At 44.4% G+C, this 26,968-nt stretch overlaps 2 protein-coding genes across 3 annotated transcripts in view; both read right to left on the minus strand.

The window, feature by feature from the left end:
• Positions 1-1,457: 1,457 nt before the first annotated feature.
• LOC115546015 (collagen alpha-1(II) chain) lies at positions 1,458-12,333 on the minus strand. The gene is made up of 33 exons (XM_030359587.1): positions 12,286-12,333; positions 12,024-12,068; positions 11,876-11,920; positions 11,244-11,351; positions 10,382-10,435; positions 10,237-10,290; positions 10,081-10,134; positions 9,576-9,683; positions 9,435-9,488; positions 9,020-9,127; positions 8,874-8,927; positions 8,694-8,747; positions 8,415-8,468; positions 8,254-8,307; positions 7,985-8,092; positions 7,132-7,185; positions 6,725-6,778; positions 6,502-6,555; positions 6,281-6,334; positions 6,138-6,191; positions 5,480-5,533; positions 5,122-5,175; positions 4,969-5,022; positions 4,548-4,601; positions 4,382-4,435; positions 4,261-4,278; positions 4,018-4,071; positions 3,741-3,803; positions 3,395-3,560; positions 2,903-3,009; positions 2,383-2,463; positions 1,977-2,159; positions 1,458-1,619 (listed from the first exon to the last, which is right to left on the minus strand). The coding sequence occupies exons 9-33, from the start codon at positions 9,462-9,464 to the stop codon at positions 1,464-1,466; spliced, it is 1,830 nt and encodes a 609-aa protein (XP_030215447.1). The 5' UTR covers positions 9,465-9,488; positions 9,576-9,683; positions 10,081-10,134; positions 10,237-10,290; positions 10,382-10,435; positions 11,244-11,351; positions 11,876-11,920; positions 12,024-12,068; positions 12,286-12,333; the 3' UTR covers positions 1,458-1,463.
• Positions 12,334-12,348: 15 nt separating this feature from the next.
• Positions 12,349-26,968, minus strand: part of LOC115546014 (collagen alpha-1(I) chain-like) — a 31,771-nt gene continuing 17,151 nt past the window's right edge. The window contains exons 10-35 of one of the 2 annotated variants that reach the window (XM_030359585.1): positions 25,596-25,634; positions 25,289-25,342; positions 25,131-25,184; positions 24,874-24,981; positions 24,191-24,244; positions 23,889-23,942; positions 23,152-23,196; positions 22,904-22,957; positions 22,347-22,391; positions 21,895-21,948; positions 21,713-21,757; positions 21,214-21,267; positions 20,864-20,908; positions 20,697-20,750; positions 18,831-18,875; positions 17,602-17,655; positions 17,236-17,343; positions 16,919-16,972; positions 16,315-16,368; positions 15,950-15,994; positions 15,481-15,534; positions 15,276-15,320; positions 13,625-13,678; positions 13,134-13,187; positions 12,949-13,002; positions 12,349-12,631 (exon numbers count right to left, since the gene is read on the minus strand). In XM_030359585.1, the coding sequence (XP_030215445.1) occupies positions 12,515-12,631; positions 12,949-13,002; positions 13,134-13,187; positions 13,625-13,678; positions 15,276-15,320; positions 15,481-15,534; positions 15,950-15,994; positions 16,315-16,368; positions 16,919-16,972; positions 17,236-17,343; positions 17,602-17,655; positions 18,831-18,875; positions 20,697-20,750; positions 20,864-20,908; positions 21,214-21,267; positions 21,713-21,757; positions 21,895-21,948; positions 22,347-22,391; positions 22,904-22,957; positions 23,152-23,196; positions 23,889-23,942; positions 24,191-24,244; positions 24,874-24,981; positions 25,131-25,184; positions 25,289-25,342; positions 25,596-25,634 (1,497 nt within the window). In that variant the 3' untranslated portion in view covers positions 12,349-12,514. The remainder of the gene's footprint in view (positions 12,632-12,948; positions 13,003-13,133; positions 13,188-13,624; positions 13,679-15,275; positions 15,321-15,480; positions 15,535-15,949; positions 15,995-16,314; positions 16,369-16,918; positions 16,973-17,235; positions 17,344-17,601; positions 17,656-18,830; positions 18,876-20,696; positions 20,751-20,863; positions 20,909-21,213; positions 21,268-21,712; positions 21,758-21,894; positions 21,949-22,346; positions 22,392-22,903; positions 22,958-23,151; positions 23,197-23,888; positions 23,943-24,190; positions 24,245-24,873; positions 24,982-25,130; positions 25,185-25,288; positions 25,343-25,595; positions 25,635-26,968) is intronic. The other variant, XR_003977175.1, reaches the window with a different exon arrangement.

Here is a 26,968-nt window from a genome sequence, read left to right on the forward strand (position 1 = left end):
GTTTGCTTTGAATATGGGTGCCATGGCAACAGTGATGGGTAGAACGTGTTTATTTTGGAGAAGCAAAATGCTGATCACGACATGACGGGTCGGGTGTGTTTGATAAGGTGTGTGTGATCCCGCTCAGAACTCCATCTCAGTTTCACTTGTGCCCTCATTCCCCATTCCCCCACTATTTAGGAAAAAAGTATATGGTGAATTAGGACACTAATTAAGCACCAGATATCTATTGGCAGGATGTAAATGAATCTCATAAACAGGCCGACCCTTTATAAGATGTCCACCTGTAAGAGCTCATTTGAGGTCCCTGATATATCTGCATAGATACAGACTATGCAGATACATAGTCTGTATCTGCAGACTATCTCTACTGTATGATCGGATGATAATGAAAACCTCTGTGCTGTAATAACTGCATCAGTACTGTACACTTATTTGATGGTGTATTACGGTAATGAAGTAGTGCACTATATACGGAACTAGGTTTGTACATTTTAGACAGCCCTCAAAATGGTGAAGCCCTAAATAGTGCAAGTAGGCCAAACCGAACCATGCACAGGTAAAGGATCCCAGGCCTGAATAGGGGTTCTTAGGGGGTGGATCACTCACGTCTTCATGTTTCACAAGCACTTCACCCCCACAGGCTTTCACGAGCTTACAGTAAATATCCAACCCTGCCAGTCGAGTAATCCCAGTGTTTCTATCTGAACCACTGAGATTGGACAATTCATGCAAAAGATGTTTGCGATGTAAATCTGTTTTCTTAGGTTTTAACTCGGATAGGATTCTTACATAGCTCAGTCATTACCCAGCAATAAGATGTTTGCGATGTAAACAACTAAGGTCTGTCAAGCAACTATTCTTTATCTTGGTTAAAACTCAATCATTACCCTGTGTCATTTTTCATGTCAGCACCTTAAATGGGTAAGGGAATGAAAGCTCAACTGAGGCATAGGCAGGAACAATAATAAAGACTTTAGATGTATGATCATTCACTTTAGGTGACATTGAGGTTTATGGAATGCTTTAGAGGGGGTTATGTTGAGGTTTAGATTGGCCAAATTACTGTAAGAATCTGGAGCAGAGCAACGCGTCTAGGGATTGTGTTTAAAGTTGCTACCAACGAGGGCTTAACCACAGCAATGTGGCTTAGAACACGAATACCCGAACAGAAAACATGTTTGTAGGAATGACATAAATAAACAGTTTCAACTATACAAACATGTGAACACAAATGTACAAATGATAGCTTAAAAAAAAAATCTCAAAAGGCAGCTCCGGTATAACCTCCCGTCTCAAATAACGTCTTTGACTGAAACGACGACTCCTCCTGGCAGTATGGGCTCCCCAGCTGACGCCGCGGTGCTCTCTCCTGCCGGGGGGGGGGGGGTAGGACCGACCGTCGGACCCGCATCCTGGCTGCAACCCCCCCCTCCCCGTCGCCCCCACCCCCCCTGACTCCCCTAGCTGAAGCAGACGGGTCCGACGGTGAAGCCGAACCCCTGGGTCAGCCGGTGGTTGCCCAGTACCCCCACGTCCCTGAGGGGCAGCAGGCCCAGGTCCTCGCTCTCAAACAGGAAGACCGACTCGGGCTGCTCCGGGTCCCGCCCGTCCCATGGCTGCGGAGAAAATCATCAATGCAGTTTTTTTTCCCCGGGGGACGTACAGAGTTCAGTGGATCTTCTCTTAAGTCCCGGATGGCTGGATCTGAGTTGGCAGAGTACCTGCGACTGACTTTTTTTTTGTAAAAGGATTTAGCTTTACATTCATTTTCAATATGCGTGTCAACGCAATAACTTTTAGGTATATCTTTAATCAGGGACTTTTTTTAAATCAGTAAAAAACGCCTTCAAAAGCGACATTTTGATTTGTTTCGATCGAGGTTAGGGGTTTGACTCTCAGTGTGGCCGCCCATGCAAGAAATAAAAGCACTGCACCCGTGCATTGTGACTGCCTCACCTGACACGGTGGCTTACCTCACAGTCGCTGAGCGCCGCCAGATAGCTCTGTCTCCGCGTGTCCGCCAGGAACTTGACCTGCCTCTCCCGGGACCCCTGCCGCCCCCCCGGCCCACAGGAGTAGCTGACCCTCTGGCTGCAGAACCGGCTTCCCAGTCTCAGGAACCTCATCTGCACCACGTCCGACCCAGGGTACTCAAACTGGGAGGAGAAGGGTTTGAACACAGGCTGGAGATGAGAGAGGGTCGGGTTTCCCAACATGACTTTCAACGCAACGCAAGTGGATTGATAGCGCTATTTATAAGCATTATAGTGTAGAGGCAGACCTCCTATCTTCTGGACGCTTGCACTAGATATGTGGCGCGTAAAAAGCACTTCATGACAGCCAACTGCTTATTGGAACCATTGGTTGTTTGGTACGAACCTGGAAGCCACCTTTAAAGGTGCTTAACCACTGGAAGGCCACGTCGGTGCCGGCGTCTACCAGCCACGGCTTCACTGGAACCTGCAATATTTACAATGTTTGTGTTTTTTGTCCCGCACTAAATATTCAAAGGTGACATATTATACCACCAGGTGTGATTTGTGATTGTCCGTTACAAGCCGTTTTGAAAATCTGCCTCTTCTGACGTCACAAGTGGACTTGTCCAACTAGATGTGTGCTGGATAGATCAGTCTACCAGCATACCCAGTGGACTGTAGCAAACATCGCTCATCTATCCGTCATACATCTAGTTGGACACGCCCACTTGTGATGCCAGAAGAGGCAGATTTTCCAAACGGCTTTTAAACGGCTAATCACACTCAAACATGGTATAATATGTTACCTTTAAGGTCCTGATAATGGACCTCATATTGACTTAGCATCTTAACTATGATACAAGAGCCCTCGTAAACACATACAAAACATGCAAAACATGCTTTGTGTGTGAACATGGTCCTACCTGAGAGCGCAGCGGCCTCAGGCAGGTCTTTGGTTCCTCCGTGAAGTCGCAGTACACCTGGAAGGCATCGGCGGGGCTGCCCTGGTTCGGATCCACGTAATAATTCCCTGGAAGGAAAACCCTTTCAGCAGCGTTGCCTCATACCAACTTCGCATACAATATTGACAATATCACTGCATTTTCACGAGCAACTTTAAATGATATTTGGTATACGGTACTGGTATATGGTAAATGGTATAGATTGCATACATATATACTTCTTTGTTTTTGCCTTACTGTATTTTTGTGCTACATGTTTTATTTAAATGTACCTATTTTTCTATTATCTTGAATTCAGTAATTCTAGCAATTTCAACCAGGACACCTGCGCTGTAGATCATTCTGAATGTAAATTGTAATCAAATGTAAGCCTCCCTAAAAAAATGTTTCTAGTAAACACACATGTAAAAAACCAACACGCTGCGATGGAGCGAACCCCAACAGAGCCCTCACCATTGGAAACGTTTGGGTTGACCAGCCACAGCTCCAGGCAGGTGGTGGCGGGGTGCTCTCTGCTGCCATCTGGTGGATCCAGGAACCAGCGCAGGTCTCTCTGAAGGGAGGCCAACAGAGTGCGCACCAGGAGGTAGTTGGGTTTGCCTGACACGTACATGAGTTCCTACAGGTTGGTATGGATATTCGTAGGTTTTAATGTATTGAAAACATCACATGGTTAAAATCCCACTTTAAGTTGGCACACTACCTCATATGGGTGTGTTCACTGTCATTCATTTAAAACACTTGTAGCCAGCAGGTATATGTAACTACATGTACATCCTAATGGTTTTCGGTTACGTGCCTTTATATTGGTCAGTGTGAGGTTCAATGAGGTTCCAGGGGGTCCGGGAGGGCCAGGAGGTCCCTGATACAAAACATGAAACACAGTAAAGTTTATCTTGGTTTCTCCATACTATGGTTAAATAAGTAGGGACACGTTCATCTAAAGAGACTGACAGTGATTTGTTTTTCTTGGATACGGGTCATGAAGGAGCAGATAGGGTCTTTGGTTTCATTTTTTCAGTAAACATTAGAGGTGTCAGTGTCAAAATGATGTACTTGAAAACATTTGTACTCACAGGTAAACCTCTCTTTCCTGCAGAGCCGGAAATTCCGGAGAAACCTTTTAGACCCTGATGGAAACATATAGCATCCAATGAAAACCTACATCTATAGCATTCAGTGGCTTACACATAGAAGTCAGATGCTAACACAGCATTCAGTAGCCACCACATAGCATGGTGCCTATCATAAGGCATTTAGAGACTACCACGTAGCTAAAGGAGGTTCACTTTTCTCTAATTTGTTTAAGGTTGACCTACCTTGTGTCCAAACAGCCCCTAAAGAAGGTGCCATGAAACCAAAGTTAAAGTTTGTCACCTGAACATTGATTTCAGGAATAAACTGAAAATGTTGGTTTGTGCTCCAGGAAATAAGACTTACAGGTAGCCCTGGTAGACCGGCCCTGCCCCACCTCCCATCTGGGCCGATATCTCCCTAAGGCACCAGACAAACCAACAAACAAATGAACACCATGGCCCTCAGGGCCCCAACAGTGCTGTTCTCCACAGTGAGTGAATCAGGACAGTGTGGTCAGACGTGGGGGTACCTGCTCTCCTTTCGATCCTCTGCTGCCTTTCTTCCCAGCAGATGCTCTGGCTCCCTGTGGGGACAACGAGAGGCCAGACTGAGACTGTGTCCACACTACTGCCATTAAAGGTCAATACGTTTCCATCCATAACAGCATTGTCCGCACCACACTAAAACAGCGTTTTCAGTTCATGCCCGGACAACTTTAACCGGCCAAATCTATAAATTTAGGAGGCAATCTTAGAACGTCTAAATTTCTTGTGGACCGAAATAGGAACACGCAAGGAAAAGAAAGAAAGAAAAGTGTTTTCAAATGGATCTGCAGTGACATGGGTTTAAATGGATGGTGTGAGGCAACTGTGAGTCCATGTTCATCAGTGAACCACAAACAAAAACTGGTCATGAACACACACCCAGTATTAGTCTGTACTTTGTCTCACCTTCAATCCTTGTTTTCCAGGACGGCCATACAACCCTCCTTGTCCAACTTCCCCCTGTAAGTGAAATATCAAGTTTGATATTTGTTTTGAAATAACAAATACATTGGTAAGTATAAACTACAAAGTGAAGGAAGGTTAGAGATGGGCACGTACCTTTAAACCCCCTTGACCCCGCTCCCCTTTAACGCCTCGTAGCCCGCCAGCACCCTACGCACACACACACATGCACACGCACACACACACGCACACACACACACACAAACACACACACACACACACACGCACACACACACACACACACACACACACACACACGCGCACACACACGCACACACACACACATGCACACACACACACACGGTATACTAGTATTAGTAAGATACGGTTCCAATAAGATCTACCTGATTTGCATTATCTATTTACCACACAGGATTCCGATTAACGTTTTAACTGAAGTCTTAGTGTTCGGGTTTTCAACAGGAAAGTCAGAGACAGGGAATAGAAGACGTACGTAAGCCCCAGGTCTTCCCAGAGGTCCGAGTGGACCAGCAGCTCCTCTCTCCCCCTGTGAACCACGGCAGACCCCAGACCCAATGTTGAGGAACTTTAACCTCCGGAATCGGTCAATGACCCATTTCAAATCATTTTAAAACTCAGACATACGATGGTTAGATCAGCCAACCAATTGGACTACACTTACTGGTAGGATAGATAGATCAACAGAACAGCCTACCCAGTGGACTGTTCCAACTGGAATAATAGAAACACGGACTGCACCACTATAGGGTCGATTTTGAAATGAATCGCATTGGCTAATCAACATCACAGCTGATTTTAAAATAGGGGCCTTTTAGATATCAGGACCATAACTAGTCTGTAAACATTCAAGCATCATGACCGTAACTAGTCTGTAAACAAGCATCTGGACCATAACTACAGACTGTAAACAAGCATCAGGACCATAACTACAGTCAGTAAACAAGCTTAATGACCATAACTACAGTCAGTAAACAAGCTTAATGACCATAACTACAGCCTGTAAACAAGCTTAATGACCATAACTAGTCCTTCAACAAGCACCAGGACCCTGAGTACAGTCTGCAAACAAGCATCAGGACCATTACTAGTCTGTCAAGCACCAGGTCCATAACAAACTAACTAGAACTCACCTTCTCCCCATGGACTCCCCTCAGCCCTCTGCTCCCAGCCTTCCCTCTCTTTCCCTGGGAGACCGGAAACAAAAAGAGGGTTCAGTACATTAACTCATTTCCTCATAGTTCCTCGGACTCAAACGCGAGACACGTCCCCTCACCCGCTTCCCCGTGCGTCCTTTCTTCCCTGCTTTCCCGATCGGACCGTCGTCACCCTGGGATGGAGAACAGAAACATCACCAGCATTACAGATGCTTTTAATCGTGTTTTCTCTCCATTTGTTTCAGGTCAGCCCAGAAAAGCTTATAGCGTACATATGTGGAGTGTGATTGTAGAGAGAGAAAGTAGAATTTTAGAGACTAAAGATGAGATTCAGTCTGACCTTTTGTTTTTTCTTTCCTCGTCTCCCTTCTGGTCCTTGTTTCCCTTTAGGGCCCTGAATAAAAAACAATGTACATATTTTTAAGTAGAGTAAATTGGCTCAAACACTTAAACGTTTTAATCACATTTAAATTACCACGACACATCCTTGCAGAAAAAAAAAACATATCATAAAACCAGCCCAGGAATATTCTGGAGACAAAGATAAAGAAGCAATGACCTACCAGGGGTCCCGGAGGTCCAGTCAGTCCTGGAGGTCCCATCTCACCCACCGAACCCTAGACCATCGAGAAGACCAGAAACAGCTTCTAGAACATACCCAAACTACTTGGTGTGACCTCACATTTTATATTTTTTTATATATTATTTTTTTTATATTTTATATTGTCACGGATTTTGGATTGTCAAGATAATATTTAAGAATAAATGTATGAATGAATGAATGAATGAATGAATGAATGAATGAATGAATGAATGAATGAATGAATGAATAAGGTATAGATAAGGCATTCCCATTTGTGGAAATTTATATGTGTCACATGACCAAAAACCAAAACAACCGGTTCCGTTCTCTACTGAAGTGAAACGACAAAAAAGAAATGCTTTCAGAATAACAGTCTTGTCATCGTACATCTGTTCCTGATGTTCCCGTAGGTCCTTTGTCTCCTGGAAGCCCTTCGGATGCCTGCGAGAAGGTGAGAGGAGATGTTCAGCATTCATCCATCCATCAGGGTCAGCAATTCGTGAGGACTCAAAAGCTGATCCCAAAACGTTACCAAAATGTTGATTCTTTTCTTTGGGTGCTATAAATACATACACATAAAGACAATAAATACTATCAACTCCATCAGGGTTGGCGTTAGGGTTGGTGAAGAATCTATCTAATTTGACACAAATTAATCATGTCTACACTTCAGGTGAGTGATCAAGGTGGTCCAGGATAAGCCAAGATTAACAGAGGAAGTGCTCCAGACAACAACATTATAACTTTGCAGATCGGTGAGGAAAATGCATACGTCAAAAATATCTAAACATTGCAACAGAATACGGATTTCGATGATCTGACTAATTATAAATAACGAATCTGTGATTCGTTGCTGGATTCTTGAATTGTACCACCGCTTTTGCACTGCATAGTTAACATCAACACCATGAGATTCCATTCTTTCTCATCTACAGCTTCTGCACTGCACAATGCTGTACCACATTACATCAAGTCAAACCCAACCCTGAACAAGTTCAAGGCAGCACTTGATAGCTTTCTGCATTAGTTTCCTGACACTCCTCATACCCCTGGCTAAACTGGGGTAAACTGAAATCCACTGTTGGAGTGGGCTGGTAGCAATGGGCAATAATTGCTATCTACGAGAACGGTAGTGGTGGAGCTACTCCATATCTTGGCCTGGAAGATCCAGCTCGAAACCTACCCTAGACACCCATCCTTCACACACAAATATTTTTCATGAATCAGACCCCCTCCTCACCGGCTCTCCTTGTTCCCCTTTCACTCCAGTCTGGCCCCGGGCCCCCTCGGGTCCAACAAAGCCCTTTGGCCCGAGGTCGCCTCGGACCCCTGTGGATCCTGGAGTCCCCTAGGATAAAGAACCGTTTATTATTATGCTAACCAGGTAGGGGACACGTTGCACGAGGACATGGCTTCCGATGTACTAGGCTGTGGACATTCGGGATGGAACTCAGAACCCTTCAGCCAGAAGACTATCATGTTGGTAAGTTCTATTCTTCTTCTGCTCACCTTTTGCCCCCACGTTCCAGGATCTCCTTTTGTCCCCCTCATCCCTGTGACTCCCTGTGGTTACACAGTGAACAGGAATCCAAAAAGATGTTCCATTACTGGCTGTCCTCTTTGCTGTGTAGTCCCGACTAATACAATGACGTAGTGGACATTGGACTAACCTTAGGACCTAGAGCTCCGGCGGAACCGGTCGGACCAACGAGACCTTTAACTCCCTGAAGAACCCAGGAAGGAAGTATAACGGAGAGGAAGTGGAACAGAGAGGAGGGTAAGAATAATCAGTATACATCTTCCTATAGATTATATATATATGTATGTATATGTCACATTTTATTCTATCATTAGCATGGAGCAAAATTGTCATAGTCTAGCCTTTTGAAATGAAAACAAAAGGCAACAATTTACAACAAGGTAGAACCAATCAAGTGGGCGCCATCTACCTTCGGTCCGGGTATTCCATCGTTTCCAGCCCTTCCAAAATTACCAGGGAAACCCTTGAAAAGAAGAGATGCAGAACGGCATTAAAGCTCCAGAATACAATAGCGAAGAACCGTTATCCTAGACTTTAACATGGTGATGCAGTTGTGGCAACGGCACGGTTGTCTAGTCTAGGATCTTACCCGCACTCCCATCAGACCGGCTATTCCTGTCTTTCCAATGAGACCTGGTTGGCCCTGAAGACAAACGACAGGATGATGTTAACGCTTGCTATTGGGTGACAAGACAGGCTGACCAACAGGCTGACGGACGGATGGACAGAACGTACCGTTAGTCCACTGTAACCCTTCTCTCCCTTTGACCCCCGTGACCCTGGGTTGCCAAGGAGACCCGGGCCCCCCTCAAATCCAGAAGCCCCTTGATGACCCAAACCTCCCTGGGAAGAAAACGAGTTAAAATAAAAGACAAAATGTCAAAATTTATCAAAGTTGCAATGTTGGCAGCTGCTGAAGTACAGCTAAAAAAATAAAATACAATTTTCTTATACACGTTCATTTTTTTTTGTTTGATACTTGTTATCGGCTTGGTTTCTTTTATGGACAAGATGGTAAAGAGAGACAGGACAGTGGTTTAAGGAAGAGAGGGTATTTCATGTAGCATAGGATCGCAGGTTGGAATCAAACCTACGTGGTGTGCGTGTTAGTGGGTTGATTCCAAACAGAAGAGGTATCTTTATTGCTCACCTTTAGTCCTTTGGGCCCAGATTCTCCCATGATGCCGAACGCACCATCTTCTCCCTGTAGAGGAAAGACGGTTCATTATAGTGTCTACCATAGAAGACTTTGAATAATGAAATGCAACACAACAAGAAAGTTAGAGCTGACCTCGTTCCCTTCAGGGCCCTTCTCACCCAGAGGCCCCAGAGTGCCCCCTGGTCCGGGCTGTCCTTTTAGCCCCACGAGGCCCTGTGATCCCCAGGAACCTGGATCTCCCTGTCTTACCGGGAGAGGAACTTTAGTTTAGTTTTCTTTCATTGTATCTTGTGCCAGAATCTCAGATTTAATTAACCGTTTGGTCATGAAACGGTATCCAGCCCTCACTTAACTCACTTCACGTAACTGGCTTGAATGCATGAATGAATGAATGAATGAATGAATGAATGAATAGTATTGTTTGTTGAAAGCAATCAAATGATACTAATTAAATCTTGCATTTATTACCCTTATAGTGCATGTAAATGTATTTACGTTATATTCTTTGTCATTTTATTCTTATTTTCAAATTGTTATGGTCATTACTGTGCTGTACTTTCTGCTGTTGTACCTTGTCCCATCTGAGAGCATTAGAGTACATCCTATTTTTATCAGTATTTGTATGGTTTTCACAGACCTGGGCACCCTTTAGTCCAGATGAACCAACTTCGCCACCTTGGCCGGGTGCGCCCTGAGGGTGAATCAAAACATACAAATCATTTAAATAACAAGTCGTGGTCGAGTGTGTTGGGGTGGGAGTGTAGAGGGCTATAAGCATGGCGTAGGAACCAACCTGTGGACCATCTAACCCTGGGGGACCGATGTTACCAGCGGACCCAGACGCGCCCTAAAGAAAGAGATTGCAGTAATAATACACCTCGATTCTTAATATTTTTGCCTTTGAAAAAAGTGTATTTTGTTCTTTATTTCTTTATTACCGATTCTCCCTTCTCTCCACGCTGCCCACTTATTCCATATAGTCCAGATCCTCCCTGTGTAATCAAACAAACAACATTTTAAACCATCACTTGATATTTGTATGTATATGCATTTTTTATTCATAAGCCACTATCATGTGTATGCATACATATGTTTAATTAATAAGCCTCTATCATGTGCATGCATGCATATGTTTAATTGATAAGCTACTATCATGTGTATGTATACAAATGTTTAATTCATAAAAAACTATGATATTCTTGTATCTACTTTGTATGTTTTATTCATATGAACTATGAAATGTTGGCATGTATTCATATTTAATTCATAACGATATATGTATGTATGTTTATGGTTTATGCATGAGGAACAATCGCAAGAGGGAGTAAAATAGATTAAAGAAAGGGTTCGAAGTTGGCCTTGTGAGACCATCCTGATCATCATCTTACGTTTTGCAAGATGTCCTCTGTTTCTCAAAGAGGCTCAAGCCAATCTGCTCCTTACTTCACTCTCACCGAATCCAGTCGGAATTAAAGCAAAGACATATTTATTTTAGATTGCTACACTTTTTGTTGTATAATTTGCCAGACTGCAGTGCTCCTTGTTCTTTATGAACTCCCTCCCCCGAGCTCTGATTGGTCCAATCCTCTCTCTGGTCCCGGTCTGGGAACGGGACCAGAGAGAGAATTGGACCAATCAGAGCTCGTTCTTCAAGAACGAGCTCTGATTTGTCCAATCCTAATTTTATTTTGGGATATGCTTAAACGGGACCGGGACCCGAGCGATGAGCGGAGAGAAACAGAATGTGAATTTTTCGAGATCGGGATGGTCTCAGGAGGCTAGCAAATGGTACCTACTCACTGGAATCCCTGTGAGCCCTGCGGGCCCCTGCGGCCCTGGTGGCCCCTGGCTTCCTCGTGGCCCGAGGCCTCCGATACCCCCGCCTGGCCCGTGTCGACCTGCCGGGCCCTGGGTTCCGGAGATTGAACACTGAGATCAATGAGGAGCTTCATTCTGTACGCTCACTGACCTGAGATCCTCAAAGAATAGACGGTGGCTTCTGTTGTCGCTTTATTGATGCAACGGTTTCTTTTCGACTATCGACTTTTCCGGAAATGACATTATTAATTGCATTTAATTAAGATTACATTTCCTATTGCACTGAATAGTTTCTCATCAAATCGTCCAAAGTCCAGAGATATTCACTATTCTAATTATTTTTTTCTTACAATTGATAACGTATATCAACAAAGGGCATAAAATATGCATGAATACTCAAAGCTATTTTATAATATATAATATATTATAATTTAGATTATTGTGGTTATGAAGATCAGCGAGTAGAAGGAAACCTTAGCTCAGAGTCAATCAGTCACACATACAGAATTGTCTCTCATCAGATGTTGATAGTCAGAGCAGCGTGGACACAAACACGTTGAAACCAATGTCCACCATGTTGAACAGAAGTAAATGAACACAGCACAATGACTCACACGTGGGCCGTGATCCCCTTTGGCTCCGAACTCCCCTCGATAGCCCTGCGGTAGAAACACACCACAGCGGTTGGTTTATTAAAAAGCTGGTTTCAGATGGAGTCTGGCGAGCTGAACCGTTAGGAACCAGAGACCCGGATCATCTCACCTGAGGCCCAGGTGTGCCTCTCTCACCAGGAGGTCCAATCAACCCCTAGTGAGAAACAAACACACACATCACACACTCCCCGATAAACCTCCAACCTAAATGCAACTGTAAATGGAAATGGTAGAGATTTTCAATCTGAGAAATAAAAAATAAATGAAAATAATGAATAAATGAAATAAAGTGTGAAAAAACAAGATCAAAATAATAAAAAGTGAAATAAATACATTAAACAATAAATAAAGGACATCAATTTGTTACTCACTGAAGACCCTGGCTTCCCCCGGCCACCAACCCGCCCCCTCACACCCGCGTCGCCCTTCAAACACAGTTCAAGGTCAAAGTTCATTCATACACACACCCACCGTCCAATGTTGTTCTTCCTACACATCATTTCAACTAGTCGTTATCAATTATCTTATATTCAAATCCAAATCCATATGAAGTAATGAATGTAAACAATTGAACATCAACATATTGTTCCAGGATAGCCATTAGATAACTATCAACAGTTTTCCAACCAGTTCAGGTGTATGAGTGTGTGTGTGTGCTCTCACCCGCTGTCCCATGTGACCTCGTATCCCCACCGACCCCTCTGCTCCTGGGTAACCCTGTGAAGCAGACCATAGACTCTGCTTTAGTTTCCATGTGGAGCTCAATAAACACTTCTATGTTATATTACTGTTCTTATCCTATTTCATTGTCAGAAAAATACAGGTGTGTTGGATTACAATCTTGCTTAACAATGGACTACACAATGCCATGTTTGTTTAGTCCTATGAATCACGTAGGTGGAGCTTATACGCCGGTAGGTATTGTCATATAGTTAATGTACCGACCAATACTTGCATAGATGAAAACGTATGGTAAACAAAGCAATCAAATCCCAGTGTTAGTTATGAGAACCTGTTTTATTAGGATCACTTACATTCATGCCCACCGGGCCCTGGGAGCCATCGACGCCTGGTTTACCTGTGAAGCCCTTCAAAAACACAACACGTTATCTTCAAAACCTGAAAGAGTAGCCTCACACTAAACCACACGCATTGGTTTGCTGCCCCCTACAGGTCAGAAAGGTAAGATGCACATTATGATATTCAGCTCTCGACTCACCCTCTCGCCGCTGGGGCCACGGAGGCCCTCTTGGCCTGTCTTCCCTGGAGGACCCTGTCAGGGGAACAGATAAACCTTCAGAGGCACAGAAAGGAATACGATAATAAATGGTAAAGAAGGAAGAACGACAAAACAAAGGATATAAGGAAGGGAGAAATGAATGATATAAGGAAGGAAATAAGGATGGACAGATATAAGGAAGGAAGGAAGGAAGGAAGGAAGGAAGGAAGGAAGGAAGGAAGGAAGGAAGGAAAGAAGGATGGACAGATATAAGGAAGGAAGGAAGGTAGGAAGGAAGGAAGGAAGGAAGGAAGGAAGGATGGACAGATATAAGGAAGGGAGGAAGGAAGGAAGGAAGGAAGGAAGGAAGGAAGGAAGGAAGGAAGGAAGCAGGGATGGAAGGAAGTTTATCAGGGAAGGCAGAAAGGGAGGAAGGACAGAGGGAAGGAAAGGTCCTGGGACCTGATGGGGGTAAGTGGGGAGATCCATACCGGAGAACTGACAACAGCAGGCAATCCTCTCTCACCAACAACACCCGCAAGCCCCTGAACACAAAAACACAGTTCAACAGTTTGTTCAACACAACCTGGAAGAGATCAGAGATTACAATTCAAACAGTTACATTTTACGACCTGGAAGAGATCAGGGATGACAATTCAAGCAGTTAGAGATTTCAACCTTGAAGAATTTAGAAAATCTTACAAAGACGTAACCAAATATATTGACGACATTCTTGTGTACAAAAAGTGGCTTAAGGAAAACATCCTAGCCCCATCTAAGGGGGAAGTGAGCGGTGTGTTTCAACGAGCCGTATTACAAGCTGCAGATGTTTGTTTTGTAAAAGGAGAACATAGATACATGTGGATGGAACTCCTCCGTGTAATTTGGCATCTTCCTGGGGGGAATGTCGTCCAAGAATGTCCTCCATGTAATCCAAGACCGCCTGAGCTTTCATTTCAGTATTTGGTTTCTCTAAACATCTCTTTGAAGAACGGAGTGCGGGCAGCAGTAAGCCAGGTAGTATGAACTTGAACTATAGGTGTTTATGCTCAGTGCTTGCCTGAAAACACAATTAAGGTGATTACTATCCTCTGGAGACCTCTCTGAGATCGTGCAGTGTGTTGGTTCGCTGAAGTGGCCCGTGGAAGTGTCGTCAAGCCCGGCAATTCATAGTGACATTTTAAAGACTGTTTCGCGATTGTGTTGCAGCTTGTGGTTTGAATTTGAAAAAAACCTGGAGTGCGTCCTCAGGCAGAATGCGTTCCTCAGAATAGTAAACTCAATAAAAAGCCGCTGCACCTTGGCTCGAGGCAAATAGGTGCAACCTTAGCTTTTTCCATGCCCTTGGAATAGATGGAATGGATAGGTTTAGATGAATTGTGAAGATTTTCCTATATTTCATGATCTAGCTCTAGTGATCAAGAATGCATTTTGTTGGGCTGTATTGTTCTTTTGGAATTTAAAAAAGCATGTTGAATCTGTTTGCACTAGCACTGATTAAAATATTCTTTGTTTCTTTCTGATTTCTACTTTACTTATCTATTATTTTATTTTATTGTATGACAATGTTTATATGTGAAGCACTTTAAGTCTGCCTTGTGTATGAAAAGTGCTACATAAATAAGTTGCCTTGCCTTGCCTACCAGATGTTGTTTTTTGAAACAAGGACACACAGCCCCTTTTTTGTAACTACTCCAATTTAGATAGTTTGTTTTGATTGTCCTCTGCCTCATTTGTAAGTTTAAGGAAAAAAGTATCTACTAAATCACTAAATGTAAGTGTGTTGATCGCTAGGCGATCTTGCTGTCGGTGTTAGAATATGACCCTTCGACAAAGAGTGCCGGAGGTTGAAACTCCAACGTCCTCCATCTGCCTACCTAACTCCTACCTGCTCATTAACTCTATGTACCTGTATTCACTGCAAGACGCTTTGGATAAAATCGCCTGATAAAGTACTAAATAGAAGTACTAAACATTAAGGTAATTCAGCTGACTAACACAGTATTCCAATTTCCGATACATTAGTAACTAGTAGTGGGTAGGAGCAGGGAGACACCTTGCTCCAGGGTGCCTACATTAGGGTCGGAACCCAGGCCCTCTTAGCCGGTATTAGAAGCTGAATATTACAGGGCTGTCACTCACCCGGTCTCCTTTAGGCCCGGGAGCACCAGCTGACCCAGCAGACCCCTATAATAGGTCAAAACAACACACATCACCACGGACACTGCTGACAGTTACTGAAACGTTGAGATATGATTGGTTGAGCTCGGAGGGGCTGCCGATTGCTCCTCCCAACCGGCAGGTAACATCAACTGGAGTCAAAAATGAAAAGTTATAAAATGGGAACCTGTGTACCGGGCTTTCCTTCTGCTCCCTCCGTCCCAACTGGACCTGGGTAACCCTGAAACCAAACACACACAGAATGACAGATACATATGCAGTATTTTTAGATACAGTCATATCATTATCTTGTTTTAAATGCCACTACAGTAACCAGGTTACAGAAGCAGGTTGAAGTGCTGACGAGGCGCCAAATTCAACACATACACACACACACACACACACACACACACACACACACACACACACACACACACACACACACACACACACACACACACACACACACACACACACACACACACACACACACACACACAAATACACATAGACAAACAGAGACACACATTGATACACATGCCCAGGCCACAAAATCTAGATCAGGTCTACTCTCTGCATGTTTGGGTTGGTGGTGTAGTTGTAGGGGTCATGTAATGTTGGTGTAGGGGGGAATTGACAGAGTCTGTGAGTCTTACCGGTGTGCCAGGTATCCCATAGAGACCAGAGAGTCCGGTGCGACCCTGATAAGAATTCACAACAATACATTAATAATAATAATGTAATGTCTATTTGGTAACAATGAAGTAATTGTAGTGATTAAGTTATTGTTGTCGTCTTTGGGGCAGCAACAGTGGAAATAAATAATCAGGACAAAGGAACCGAGTGCGTTGTAAATTACAGACCAGACACACGGTCCAAATAATGGTGTTTAAGCTCGTTGTACCAGAGAGAGCAGCGGCAGTCACAAAGATGGGAATTAAGTGTGTTTTGTTTTAGTCACTTGACCAACGTCGTAACAATAATACGAACAAGGCTGAAATATCATCAGTTTAATAAATACCTTGAACCCTTTTAATCCTAGCTCTCCAAGCTGTCCCGTGAGTCCTCGGTTTCCCTTGAATAACAACAGATAGCAACAGTCAATAGCATTCATTACAATTATATAGAATATACACAAAAGGCTCCGCTTGACTCTGGTTTTCAACCATATTTTACTGTTACTGTGTGTTACTTCAGGATGAACGACATGGATTGTGGACCTATTAACCCCGTCTCCCTTTCACTGATTGTTAAGTTAAACCAGGGCTTTTCCAAGTGGTAATTCCAGCCTGGGGCTGTAACAGCACTGTGGAACTTCATGCATTGGAGCCAGAGGGAGGGCAGGTGTGAACATTTAACTTCAACAACAATTTAGAGACGCAAGTCTTCTTACTGAAAAGAGCACACAGCAAAAAAAACAGAACGTCATTTGTTATAATGACATCACCGTTAAGCTAATTAAGAGCCTTACTAGAGTTACGTCATTGTTTTCTCGAGCGACTTGATGACAAACGAACAGTCACAAGGTCACCCTGCGACCTTGTGACTGTTTGTTTGTCACAGGGCACAGGGTCGCAGGGTGACCTTGTGCCCTTGTGTTTGAGCAGAACAAAAAAAATCTTCACCTTTAACCCCTCTCTCCCAACACCTCCCCTGAGGCCTGCTTCACCGTCTTCACCCTGGAGAGAGAGGGACACACAGACAGAGATGGACAAACAGGCAGAGAGCAAAAAGGACATCAACAGAAAAGAGAGAAAACAGTAGACAGAAAGAAAGAAGAAAAAAATGAATGAATGAAAGAAGATCACAAGATAGATGTAAACGAGTGTAACAGTTGCTCTACGTAAACTGCAGAAAAAAACACTTTTCAGGTGTAGGCGAGGATTTTACTGTTATTTCACTATGCAATGAAATTGAGGTGTGATTTTGCTGGGGTTCCTACCTCAGCACCTAGGCGCCCACGAGGGCCTCTGGCTCCAGGAATCCCTGTCAGGCCCCGCCCACCCCCCTCTCCCTGCTGACCTCTGACCCCTGCTGAACCAGCTGGTCCCTGAAAGAGGAGAATTTCGTATCCAAGCCAGCTCATCTTTCAATATCCCTAAGTCACTAAGTACAAGTACGGCAAGGAACATTTACTTCTATAGCACTCTTCAAAAATAACAAAACACAAACCACTGTTTGTGTTATAATATATGTATATTCCAGTTGCCTGTGGCAAGCAAAGTTTTGGCCCAACAATTTTTATTATAATTTTGTATTTTTTCATTAATTATAATTTTATTATGCAATGTATTTGAATTATCCTTACTCTGTCCCCCTTCAGTCCAGGGTCTCCGCTATCCCCATCTAATCCTCTGGGGCCCTAGAAAGAGAGAATTATTGGAAATCAGTTTCCTTGTAATGCTACCATAGTTCGGAAGTAGACGATTGCAGTTTACGTAATACCGGGAAATAAGAACAAGGAGTGCCTAATCCAATCTTGCTTGGCAGAAGCAGGGGTACATCCAGAGTCTACAGACCTTATTCACCAAGTGGCAATGCCGTTTAGTTGGATGATTAAACCATAGGATCTTCGGAAACCATGACAACTCAATGCATCATGTTTTGTTCTGCATTCCCTTTCACCGCCCAGGTAGTATGTAAAATTCATTTTCATCGAGGTGTCGTGGTTTCCCCACCCAACCTACCCACATGGCCCGTGGTGAATTAGGTCCACTCTCATTGAGCACGTTCAGTAACTGGTCTGTTTGAGAGGATGAGGAGCGTGAGGAAGGGATGCACTAACAGCTGCCGTGATAATACAACATCAAATGGAAGACCATGTCACTTTTGGTGGAGGAAAAAACATTTAAAACACAGTGATTAAGCACACATGTCCGGTTCCACGCGACCAACATTGATGTCCAGAGATTAAACAAGACCGTGCATATGTTATGAGTCCAAACAGTGAGGTGGAGCGTAAACTCAACTGTTAATAAATTCCACTGCAGTTGCGTCAGTTAGAGTCAGACTGCACATAGACATATCACCATCTCCAAGGATACAGTCCTGCTCTAAAACACACATGCACACACCCCATGCTCTGTGTGTGTGTGTGTGTGTGTGTGTGTGTGTGTGTGTGTGTGTGTGTGTGTGTGTGTGTGTGTGTGTGTGTGTGTGTGTGTGTGTGTGTGTGTGTGTGTGTGTGTGTGTGTTTAATGTCATGTCTACTGTTAATATCTCTGTCTCTTGTTTATTTATTTAAAGATGATCATGTTATCCATTGCTTTTAAGCAACCTTGAGTACCCTGAAAGGCTTCAAACAAATACAACGTATTATGATACAGCATAATACATTCCACCACCATCACCACCATCACCATCATCATCCTCATCACCACCACCATCAATGCCACCATCATCATCATCCTCATCACCACCATCAATGCCACCATCATCATCCTCCATTAGATGGCACTAGAGGTAAAGTGTGGTGCAGGCACGGTAAAACCTTCACTTCAGTTTATCGTTTTGTAAAATGAGAAGGAAAACTCTTACTTGGTCTCCAGGATAGCCATTTGGACCAGGAACTCCACTCCTTCCCTAAAATAAAGGGGTGAACAAGGGTCAGATCAGTGGATTTGGGAGGTGGATATTCTTAAAAAGGTCATCTTGAAAATCTACGTTTTGTTTTCTTTGGACGTATTGTCGCGGACACCCAGTTCAAAACATTAATAACACTGCAAATACAAGGGCTTTCATCAGTGGTCTGTAGGCTCATCACCGTTGCGTTACCTCATTTGGGAATAGATAGTGACTTATCACAATCCATAGACATATATTTACATTGAACTTCAGAGATTGCCACTTTAACATGGATACAGATTAAAGTGGGACTCCTCCGCCAAGTGTTTTCAATCTAAGGAAAGTGGTCTTAGTTACTCAATGTGCCAACAATGCTAAATATCAAAAGAGAGCATGGACATTCTTTTATCAGTTTTTTAGTCATAGGCATATTAAGTACACATATGGATCCCAAATGTCCATTTAATAACTCTATCTCCTCACACACATTATTATTATTTATTTTTTCCTTTCTTGTAGTTCTGCCCAAACACGCCACACAGCAAACTCTCGGTATATGATAGCCTGCTTGGTTATAAAACCCTCGGTGACGGATCAATGTAGAGATATAAATGTTTTCTTGTTCATAAATGCTACCGATACAGTGGGCCTGGCCTCCACTTGACTGCATACTCTAAGAGGGTTAAGAGACCGGTTGTTCAAAGTTGAAGGCGACGGAGTTCCAATCTGGGAGCCACATGGAGATTCCAGCCCACCTCATACCATGCATCCACATTTTACTGGACCATAATTCATACCTTAAAGCTGGCAGCCCTGGTAGAGACAGATAGACAGTATGGTAAAGACTGAAGGATGGACGAGGTGGTATAGGAGCCACGAGAAATGATAAATGATTCCATGTCCCAATGAACTGGGAGCTCCGCCCTTATAACCGTATCACACACGCAACCGATGTATGACCCTATAAATAGCCCACTCTTTGAACACGCTCAGCCTTGTTTCAGATGTCTCGAGCTTGCCATTAAGTGTGTCTGTCTTGAAAGAATCGGATGTGTTTTGTATTACGACACCATTGTTAGATATACACATACACACTCACAAAATATTTGGTGCAAAGCATAGCGATACTATATCACTATCAAGTGTGATGTTTATAACATTGGCACAGGACTGATGAATGAATTGTTGACCGTTCATTCATCTCTCATATGTTCAACAATTGCCATTTTATTAAGAGGCTTTTTATCAATGCATGCTCTAGATACACGTGATGAAGAAGGAGGGGTAAGAGCCAGGGCATCTTGCTCAAAGATGCTAACAGGTAGACGACACACATTGGGGTTTAAACCCATAACTTCTGGACCACCCTTACAGCTAGACACCTACTAGTAGTGGTGTTGTACATTTCCTTCCAGCCCTACTTCTGAGTTTGACAACAGAAATGAGAAGAACCACCATAAGTGAGCATCATAGAGAAACTCAGCGCAGATCCACTATTACTGAGCATGGTACAGTAACTCAGAGGAGATCCACTATTACTGAGCATCGGACGGTAACTCAGAGGAGATCCACTACTATTGAGCATGGTACAGTAACTCAGAGGAGATCCACTACTGCACAGCATCGTACAGTTACTCAGAGGAGATCCACTACTATTGAGCATCGTACAGTAACTCAGAGGAGATCCACTACTGCACAGCATCGTACAGTTACTCAGAGGAGATCCACTACTATTGAGCATCGTACAGTAACTCAGAGGAGATCCACTACTGCACAGCATCGTACAGTTACTCAGAGGAGATCCACTTACTCCTACAGTAACACAGAAGAGTGTCTTACCATGTCACCTTCAAAACCAGGCAATCCTTTTCTTCCTATTGGTCCAGGTCCACCCTGTCAAAATCAGGCAAAGGTTAAACGTAAATTAACCCTTTAATCAAGAGAATTAATATAATGTAACAAAAAAATAATTAAAATGAGGTAAACGTAGGGGAGGTAAAACTTACTGCAACACCCTTTAGACCTGGAGGGCCACTGATTCCAGGCTGACCCTGAACACAACAAAAAAACGTCACCCCTCTTGTGTCATCATCAAAACTGGACTTCTTGATAAAAAATGTATATTCAGTCAACGTATTAGCCAATAAACCTCCCTTTCTGAATAGAAAATGTGCTCACGTATACCATTTCAGATTTAATTTACTTTGATAATAGTTTTGTAGCTTTGGTTTGAAATGCATATTGCCTGTTATAATAATATCAATGAAAGATTGAAAGGTAAAGTAAAAAAAAAAAGGTGGTGTTTGTTAACCTCTAATTAAGTTGACAACAAGCTTGTGTGTGCTATAACTCTTACCAGGGGCCCTCTGGGCCCTGCAGGGCCCAACCCACCCATTGACCCCGGGGGGCCCTGTGGAGGAGGTAATATAACAGTCAGTAACTGCCGCTAGCTTTGCATAAGGCCATTAGGCCACATTTCTACGGTTGGGAAGATACTCAGAGTTAAAGAAACAAGCAGACTACAGCAGAAATCAAAAGCATCAGAGCCTATGGGAGACATTCAAAATGGGATGAGACAGTTGGTTCTTATCATCTTTAACAGTATCTGCATTGTAATCGAGCCTGATATACGCAATAATGACCAGCTCACAATCACACCTTAAAAGACGAAAGCAAGTGCATTATTATACAGAGACAGGCTATTAGTTAATCACTAAAACGCATCTCACTATTCAACAACCCAAATTAAAACACGCGGCTCCTGCGAACGCTGGGAGACACGTGCAGGGTCTGTGCGGTGTCTTCCCCTGCCTTTGACTTTAACACATTGGTTGAGCAGCGCAGCAGGGGCCTACCTGAGGGCCCCTACGACCCCGGGGACCTGACGGCCCTGGATCTCCCTGCACAGAGACACACAGGGGACGCATTAGAAACACGCACACGCACACACACACACACACACACACACACACACACACGCACGCACGCACGCACGCACGCACGCACGCAGGCACACACGCACACCACACACACTCACTTCAGAGCCGTTGACCCCCTGTGGTCCGATCACTCCCGTGACCCCGGGAGCACCCTGAAGATTCAGGGAGAAAACAAACGGATGCCTTATCACCGATACGATCAGATGTACTTTGTGAACGCAGAAGGGAGATAAGGCTGTCACTGCAGAAATGCAATGGACAGTGATAGATTAATGATGACAAAATGTATAAATAAAGTGTAAGAACTCCAAAATGATACGCAGGGAAAAAATGGCTACACACAAAACAGGCATATAAACTTTATATGAAAATAAATAAATAAAAAAAATATAAAAATTTATTCAATACAAAATCTATAACAATTTTAACTTTACATACAGTTGAGGTAAACATTACAGACAGTATATTATTCATACTATAACATAATAACATACTACAATATGTAGCATGTCGTGGTTGAAGTGTGTGTGCAGTATGATCAGGTGCTCACCACTGGTCCAAGTGGACCATGTAAACCCTCGTCTCCTTCTTCTCCCTAATAAACAAATCATAAACACACAGAGGTCAAAGAGCAACCCGAAACTCATCAGCATCCTCAATAACAAACACACAGAGGTCAAAGAGCAACTACAAACTCAGCATCCTCGCTGGTTAAACAGGAAATTGCAGTTTGCTAGCAATCAGGTGCTTGTTGGAAGTGTGTGTGTGTGTGTGTGTGTGTGTGTGTGTGTGTGTGTGTGTGTGTGTGTGTGTGTGTGTGTGTGTGTGTGTGTGTGTGTGTGTGTGTGTGTGTGTGTGTGTGTGTGTGTGTGTGTGTGTGTGTGTGTGTGTGCTCAACCAAAAGACGTATGTTACTGTTATATATTTTACCATTTAGTTAAGATATAAACACAATTCCTCACATTGATAGCTGATTTCTCTGAACATCAACGAAATGTGATGGTGGCGCCATGTCTTTGTGGGCGTGGACATTACATACAAGGCTTACATACCAAGGTATCAATCGTACAGGTATTGTCACCCCCACCCCTAGGCGAGGTGACTTACCTGTGGTCCGGTCGCCCCAGGGAGACCCTGAACACCCCTCTTGCCCGACAGACCCTGGATCAAAAAAGATGAGCCCACATGGCAAGACATGACAGATATGATAATAGGTATCCACAGATACTCTGCGAATAACTTAATATATCATGACTTTGTTCTGATAATCCTTTGATTAACATGACATAATGTGTCATCAGGAAATACATTGAAGCCAAAATTGTAGAGTGGGCGTGGCGTGATGTCGGTCTTACAGGTGGTCCGAAGGGTCCGGCGTCTCCTTCTTCACCTTTAAACCCCTGCAACACACACACACACACACACACACACACACACACACACACACACACACACACACACACACACACACACACACACACACACACACACACACACACACACACACACACGATTTATAAGTTTAAGTAATCTGGGAACCAGCGGTCATACAATTCTATAGAAGTGCTTAAGGGAGACAGCACAGAGCGTGGGCCGGAAACTAAAGGGGGGACACACTTCATCTCCTGTTTCCTGATATAATCAGCCAAAGAAAACTCATTTGTCAAAGCCGATGAAGATTTCCGAAGGTTGTAATGTGCGTGTACATTGGCCAGTCTACACGCATTGTTGTTTTGAACCCTTTGCAGACAGTGTGTTATAGTTTACTACTGCTTGCCAAGTTTGCGTTTGCTGTTAGGAGGCAATTATATGCTTACAGTTCCCCGCCTCAAGCAACATGATTGGTCGGGACAAATATGGAGATGGAGAGTGGAGAGTCAACTTTGAATATTAATTGAATGTCTGATTTGTGAGACTATGAATGATACTAATGACTTTACCAAGCTCGACAGGGTGATGTCATCAGGTCTCAAATTTATGACACACACACACACACACACACACACACACACACACACACACACACACACACACACACACACACACACACACACACACACACACACACACACACACACACACACACACACACCTTCGATCCGGTGTTCCCTCTGTCCCCGCATTGGCCTGGCTCTCCCGGAAACCCCTGTGGTCAAGAGAGAGAGCTTAAAACCCTTTAAACCCTGCATTCAAAGAAAGAGTTTTAAACCATTCAAGATATAAAGGGAACTCTCTGTGTGTGCTCACAGGCCCAGATACTACCTCCCCCAGCCCGGCTGCAGAGGGGCGTAAGGCCGCCCTCTCCCAGCGTGGAGGAGTTATGTCTGGTTATGTAAGGTATACACTTATATAAGAGACAGATCTATACAGGTCATATACAGAGGAGTCTCTCACCTCCTCGCCCGGCTCCCCCATCGTAGCAGTCTCCCCCTTTGACCCCCGCTGGCCCTGAGAGTGGGAAACAGATCAGGCGTCAGCGACAGATGGGTCCCAGCGGGCCCACCGTGCCTTATTCTTGGGTTAGATAACAGGCCCAACACCGGGCTCTGATTGTGCGGTTAGGTCCCAGAGATTAGCCCCACAAGAGGCTGTGAGCGAGATGAGTACAAAGACAGAGCATCATGGAAGCATAAAAGAATTTACTCCTCCTTCCTTACCCTAAGCTTAATTTCCCATCTGGGATCAATAAAGTGAACCCTTGTTCTGATTAATTTCGTTTTAGGGTCCCCTTGTTGTCACCATGAGCATAAGGGAGACATTAAATGTGTGAATCAGGGGCTAAGAAACTAGATATTCATTCTGGCCATTCCGAGAGAACTCCTTAGTTTGTGGTTCCTCAAACAAAAACGCTGCTGAGAAACCAGTACGTAATGGAAAGTGGAAAACCTACCTGCTAACTCATGTAAATTAATACATGAATCCACCAATCAACACATTGATTTACCAAAATGTTAATTAGCTGATTGGTTATTTAATAGATGCCCTTTAATTGATTAAACAGAAACCCTTAAGAGGGGGTTATAGCCCTTAAGAACTGGTCCGAGCACTAATGGGTGGTGTTGCTGATGGGTCCTCACCTGGAGCCCAGGTGGGCCGTGTAGGCCCCGGGCCCCGCCCACACCTGGGGCCCCATCCCGGCCACTCTTCCCTGGATTCCCCATCATGCCTTTCGGCCCGGGGTAACCCTACAACATGCATTGAAATGGGCAACATGAATAAGCCATTCCTTAGTCAGAACATTTCTGCTTAATTGGCAATTAACTGACTAATTAAAAAGGCCCGGACAACTCATTAAGGCCAATCGCTAAAAATGTAAACCGAATTGGCTAATCACCACATCTCCGTGCCGGCCGGGCATCCCTCTGCTTCCCTGGTCTCCCGGAATTCCCTGCAGGAGTAAAACCGGATGTTTCACAAAGCGCTCGATTTAGATATTAAAACAACAATCAATAAAGATACGGCTGCCGAGACGAAAGAGGTAAGACGACGCACGGGAGGCCCTGGTCGCCCCGTCTCCCCGATGGCCCCGGGGTCCCCCGGTACCGTCTACAACCAAACACAAACACAGGGACACCCTCAGTGACACCGCAGTTAAGAAACAAGCTGATGATACAACAAAAAAAAAAAAGCATAATATATGACTCAATGATGGAGTGTGATTTAAAGTGGAAATGTAGAGTGTTAAGAGTGCATTTGTGCCTGTGTGTGTCTGTGTTCCTGTCTGTGCCTGTGTGTGTCTGTGCGCATGCGTGTGTTCACTGCCTGCATGACAACCTTATGGAGCTGGGTCAGAACTCACCGGCCAACCGGCTCGCAGCAGGTGGTAGAAGTAGGAGTTCTGGAAAACACAAATATAAAAGTTAGGTTTGATTCCCTCTGTGACTCAACGGGTTAGGCAGGACATTGATAGTGCCAGGGTTAGGTGTTCAATTCACAGTATTTAACGCCAATTTAGATACTATACCCACCAAATTATACACTTTTCTTTTTTATAATATCTAATTGATATTATAAAAGATAGTATTCACAGCCTGAACTAGAAAAGGGCTGAAAAACAGATCTAGGATCTCTAGAGCTATTATAACCTCTCTCTGGTTTAAACCTTGTGCCCTGCATTCGTCAGGCTGGTGAGCGATCCATCAGTTTAGTAGTAGCAGAGTGAAGAGCTACCATCAGAGGCCAATGTGCTTTCTACAGAACAGGAAGCTGGTGGTGGTAAGCTCAAGGACAGTGCTGCCCCGAGGTAAAGGACGAGGTGTTGAGACGAGAGCAAGTCCATTCTTCTGGTTTTATGGATGATGAGATCGAACCATAGAGTGGTATGCGAGTGGTATCGTGTGCGCGCGCGTGCATGCGTGTCTGACAATCTGTCCCTCTAGCATGGTGGTAGAGTCACAGACACCATGCAGCTCAGCTTTTCTAGGTTATATTTGTCTTGGACTAGAGTGCTTGTGCTGGCCCCCTCGGGACAACGTGTGTGTGTGTGTGTGTGCGCGCGCGCGCGCGTGTGTGTTCTCAAGTAAGTGTGTGTGTGTGTGTGTGTGTGTGTGTGTGTGTGTGTGTGTGTGTGTGTGTGTGTGTGTGTGTGTGTGTGTGTGTGTGTGTGTGTGTGTGTGTGTGTGTGTGTGTGTATGCTATCTTAGCATCTGTGTTTCTGTGTGTGTGTGCTCCAGAGTGAGTTTGTGCTTCTGAGAGTGTGTGTGTGTGTGTGTGTGTGTGTGTGTGTGTGTGTGTCCCCGAGTGAGTGTGCGTCAGTGTGTTCCTGAGTGTGTGTGTGTGTACGGTGGCACTGAGTGTCAGACCTCCCCTGGTAATCTTAGCTACGGGTCTGGAGCAGCTTAGCAGCCAGTCAGAGCAGCCACTGTCTCCCCCGATGAGAGGGCCAACACTGGGCTCCATTCAGCCCCGACGCGGCCTCCCGACCACCGCAAGGGGGGGGCGGCGAGACACAGCGCTGACCCAGGAGAGAGGGCCGGGAGGTGGTGGTGGTGGAGTCTGGCGGGGAGGGCCGGGGGTGTGTGGGGGGGGGGGGGGGGGGGAGGTCTGTGATGTGTGTGTGTGGTATCGGGGTGTTTGAAGAGGTTGTGGTTGGGGGGGGGGTGACCATGGGTGGCAACGGGTGTCAGGGTGGGGGGTCTTGTTGTGTATATGTGTATAATGCCTGGAACCGAC

Source organism: Gadus morhua, chromosome 6 (genome assembly GCF_902167405.1).
Source record: "Gadus morhua chromosome 6, gadMor3.0, whole genome shotgun sequence".
Classification (NCBI taxonomy): Eukaryota; Metazoa; Chordata; class Actinopteri; order Gadiformes; family Gadidae; genus Gadus; species Gadus morhua.

Coding starts and splice junctions, on each gene's coding strand:
- LOC115546015 (XM_030359587.1), bottom strand. CDS start 9,464: ATGGGAGAATCTGGGCCCAAAGGACTAAAG. Junction 7,186..7,984: donor AAGGGGAACAAGGAGAGCCG/GTGAGGAGGGGG, acceptor ACCTTCTCGCAG/GCATCCGAAGGGCTTCCAGG. Junction 3,010..3,394: donor CAACCCAAACGTTTCCAATG/GTGAGGGCTCTG, acceptor TTTTCCTTCCAG/GGAATTATTACGTGGATCCG.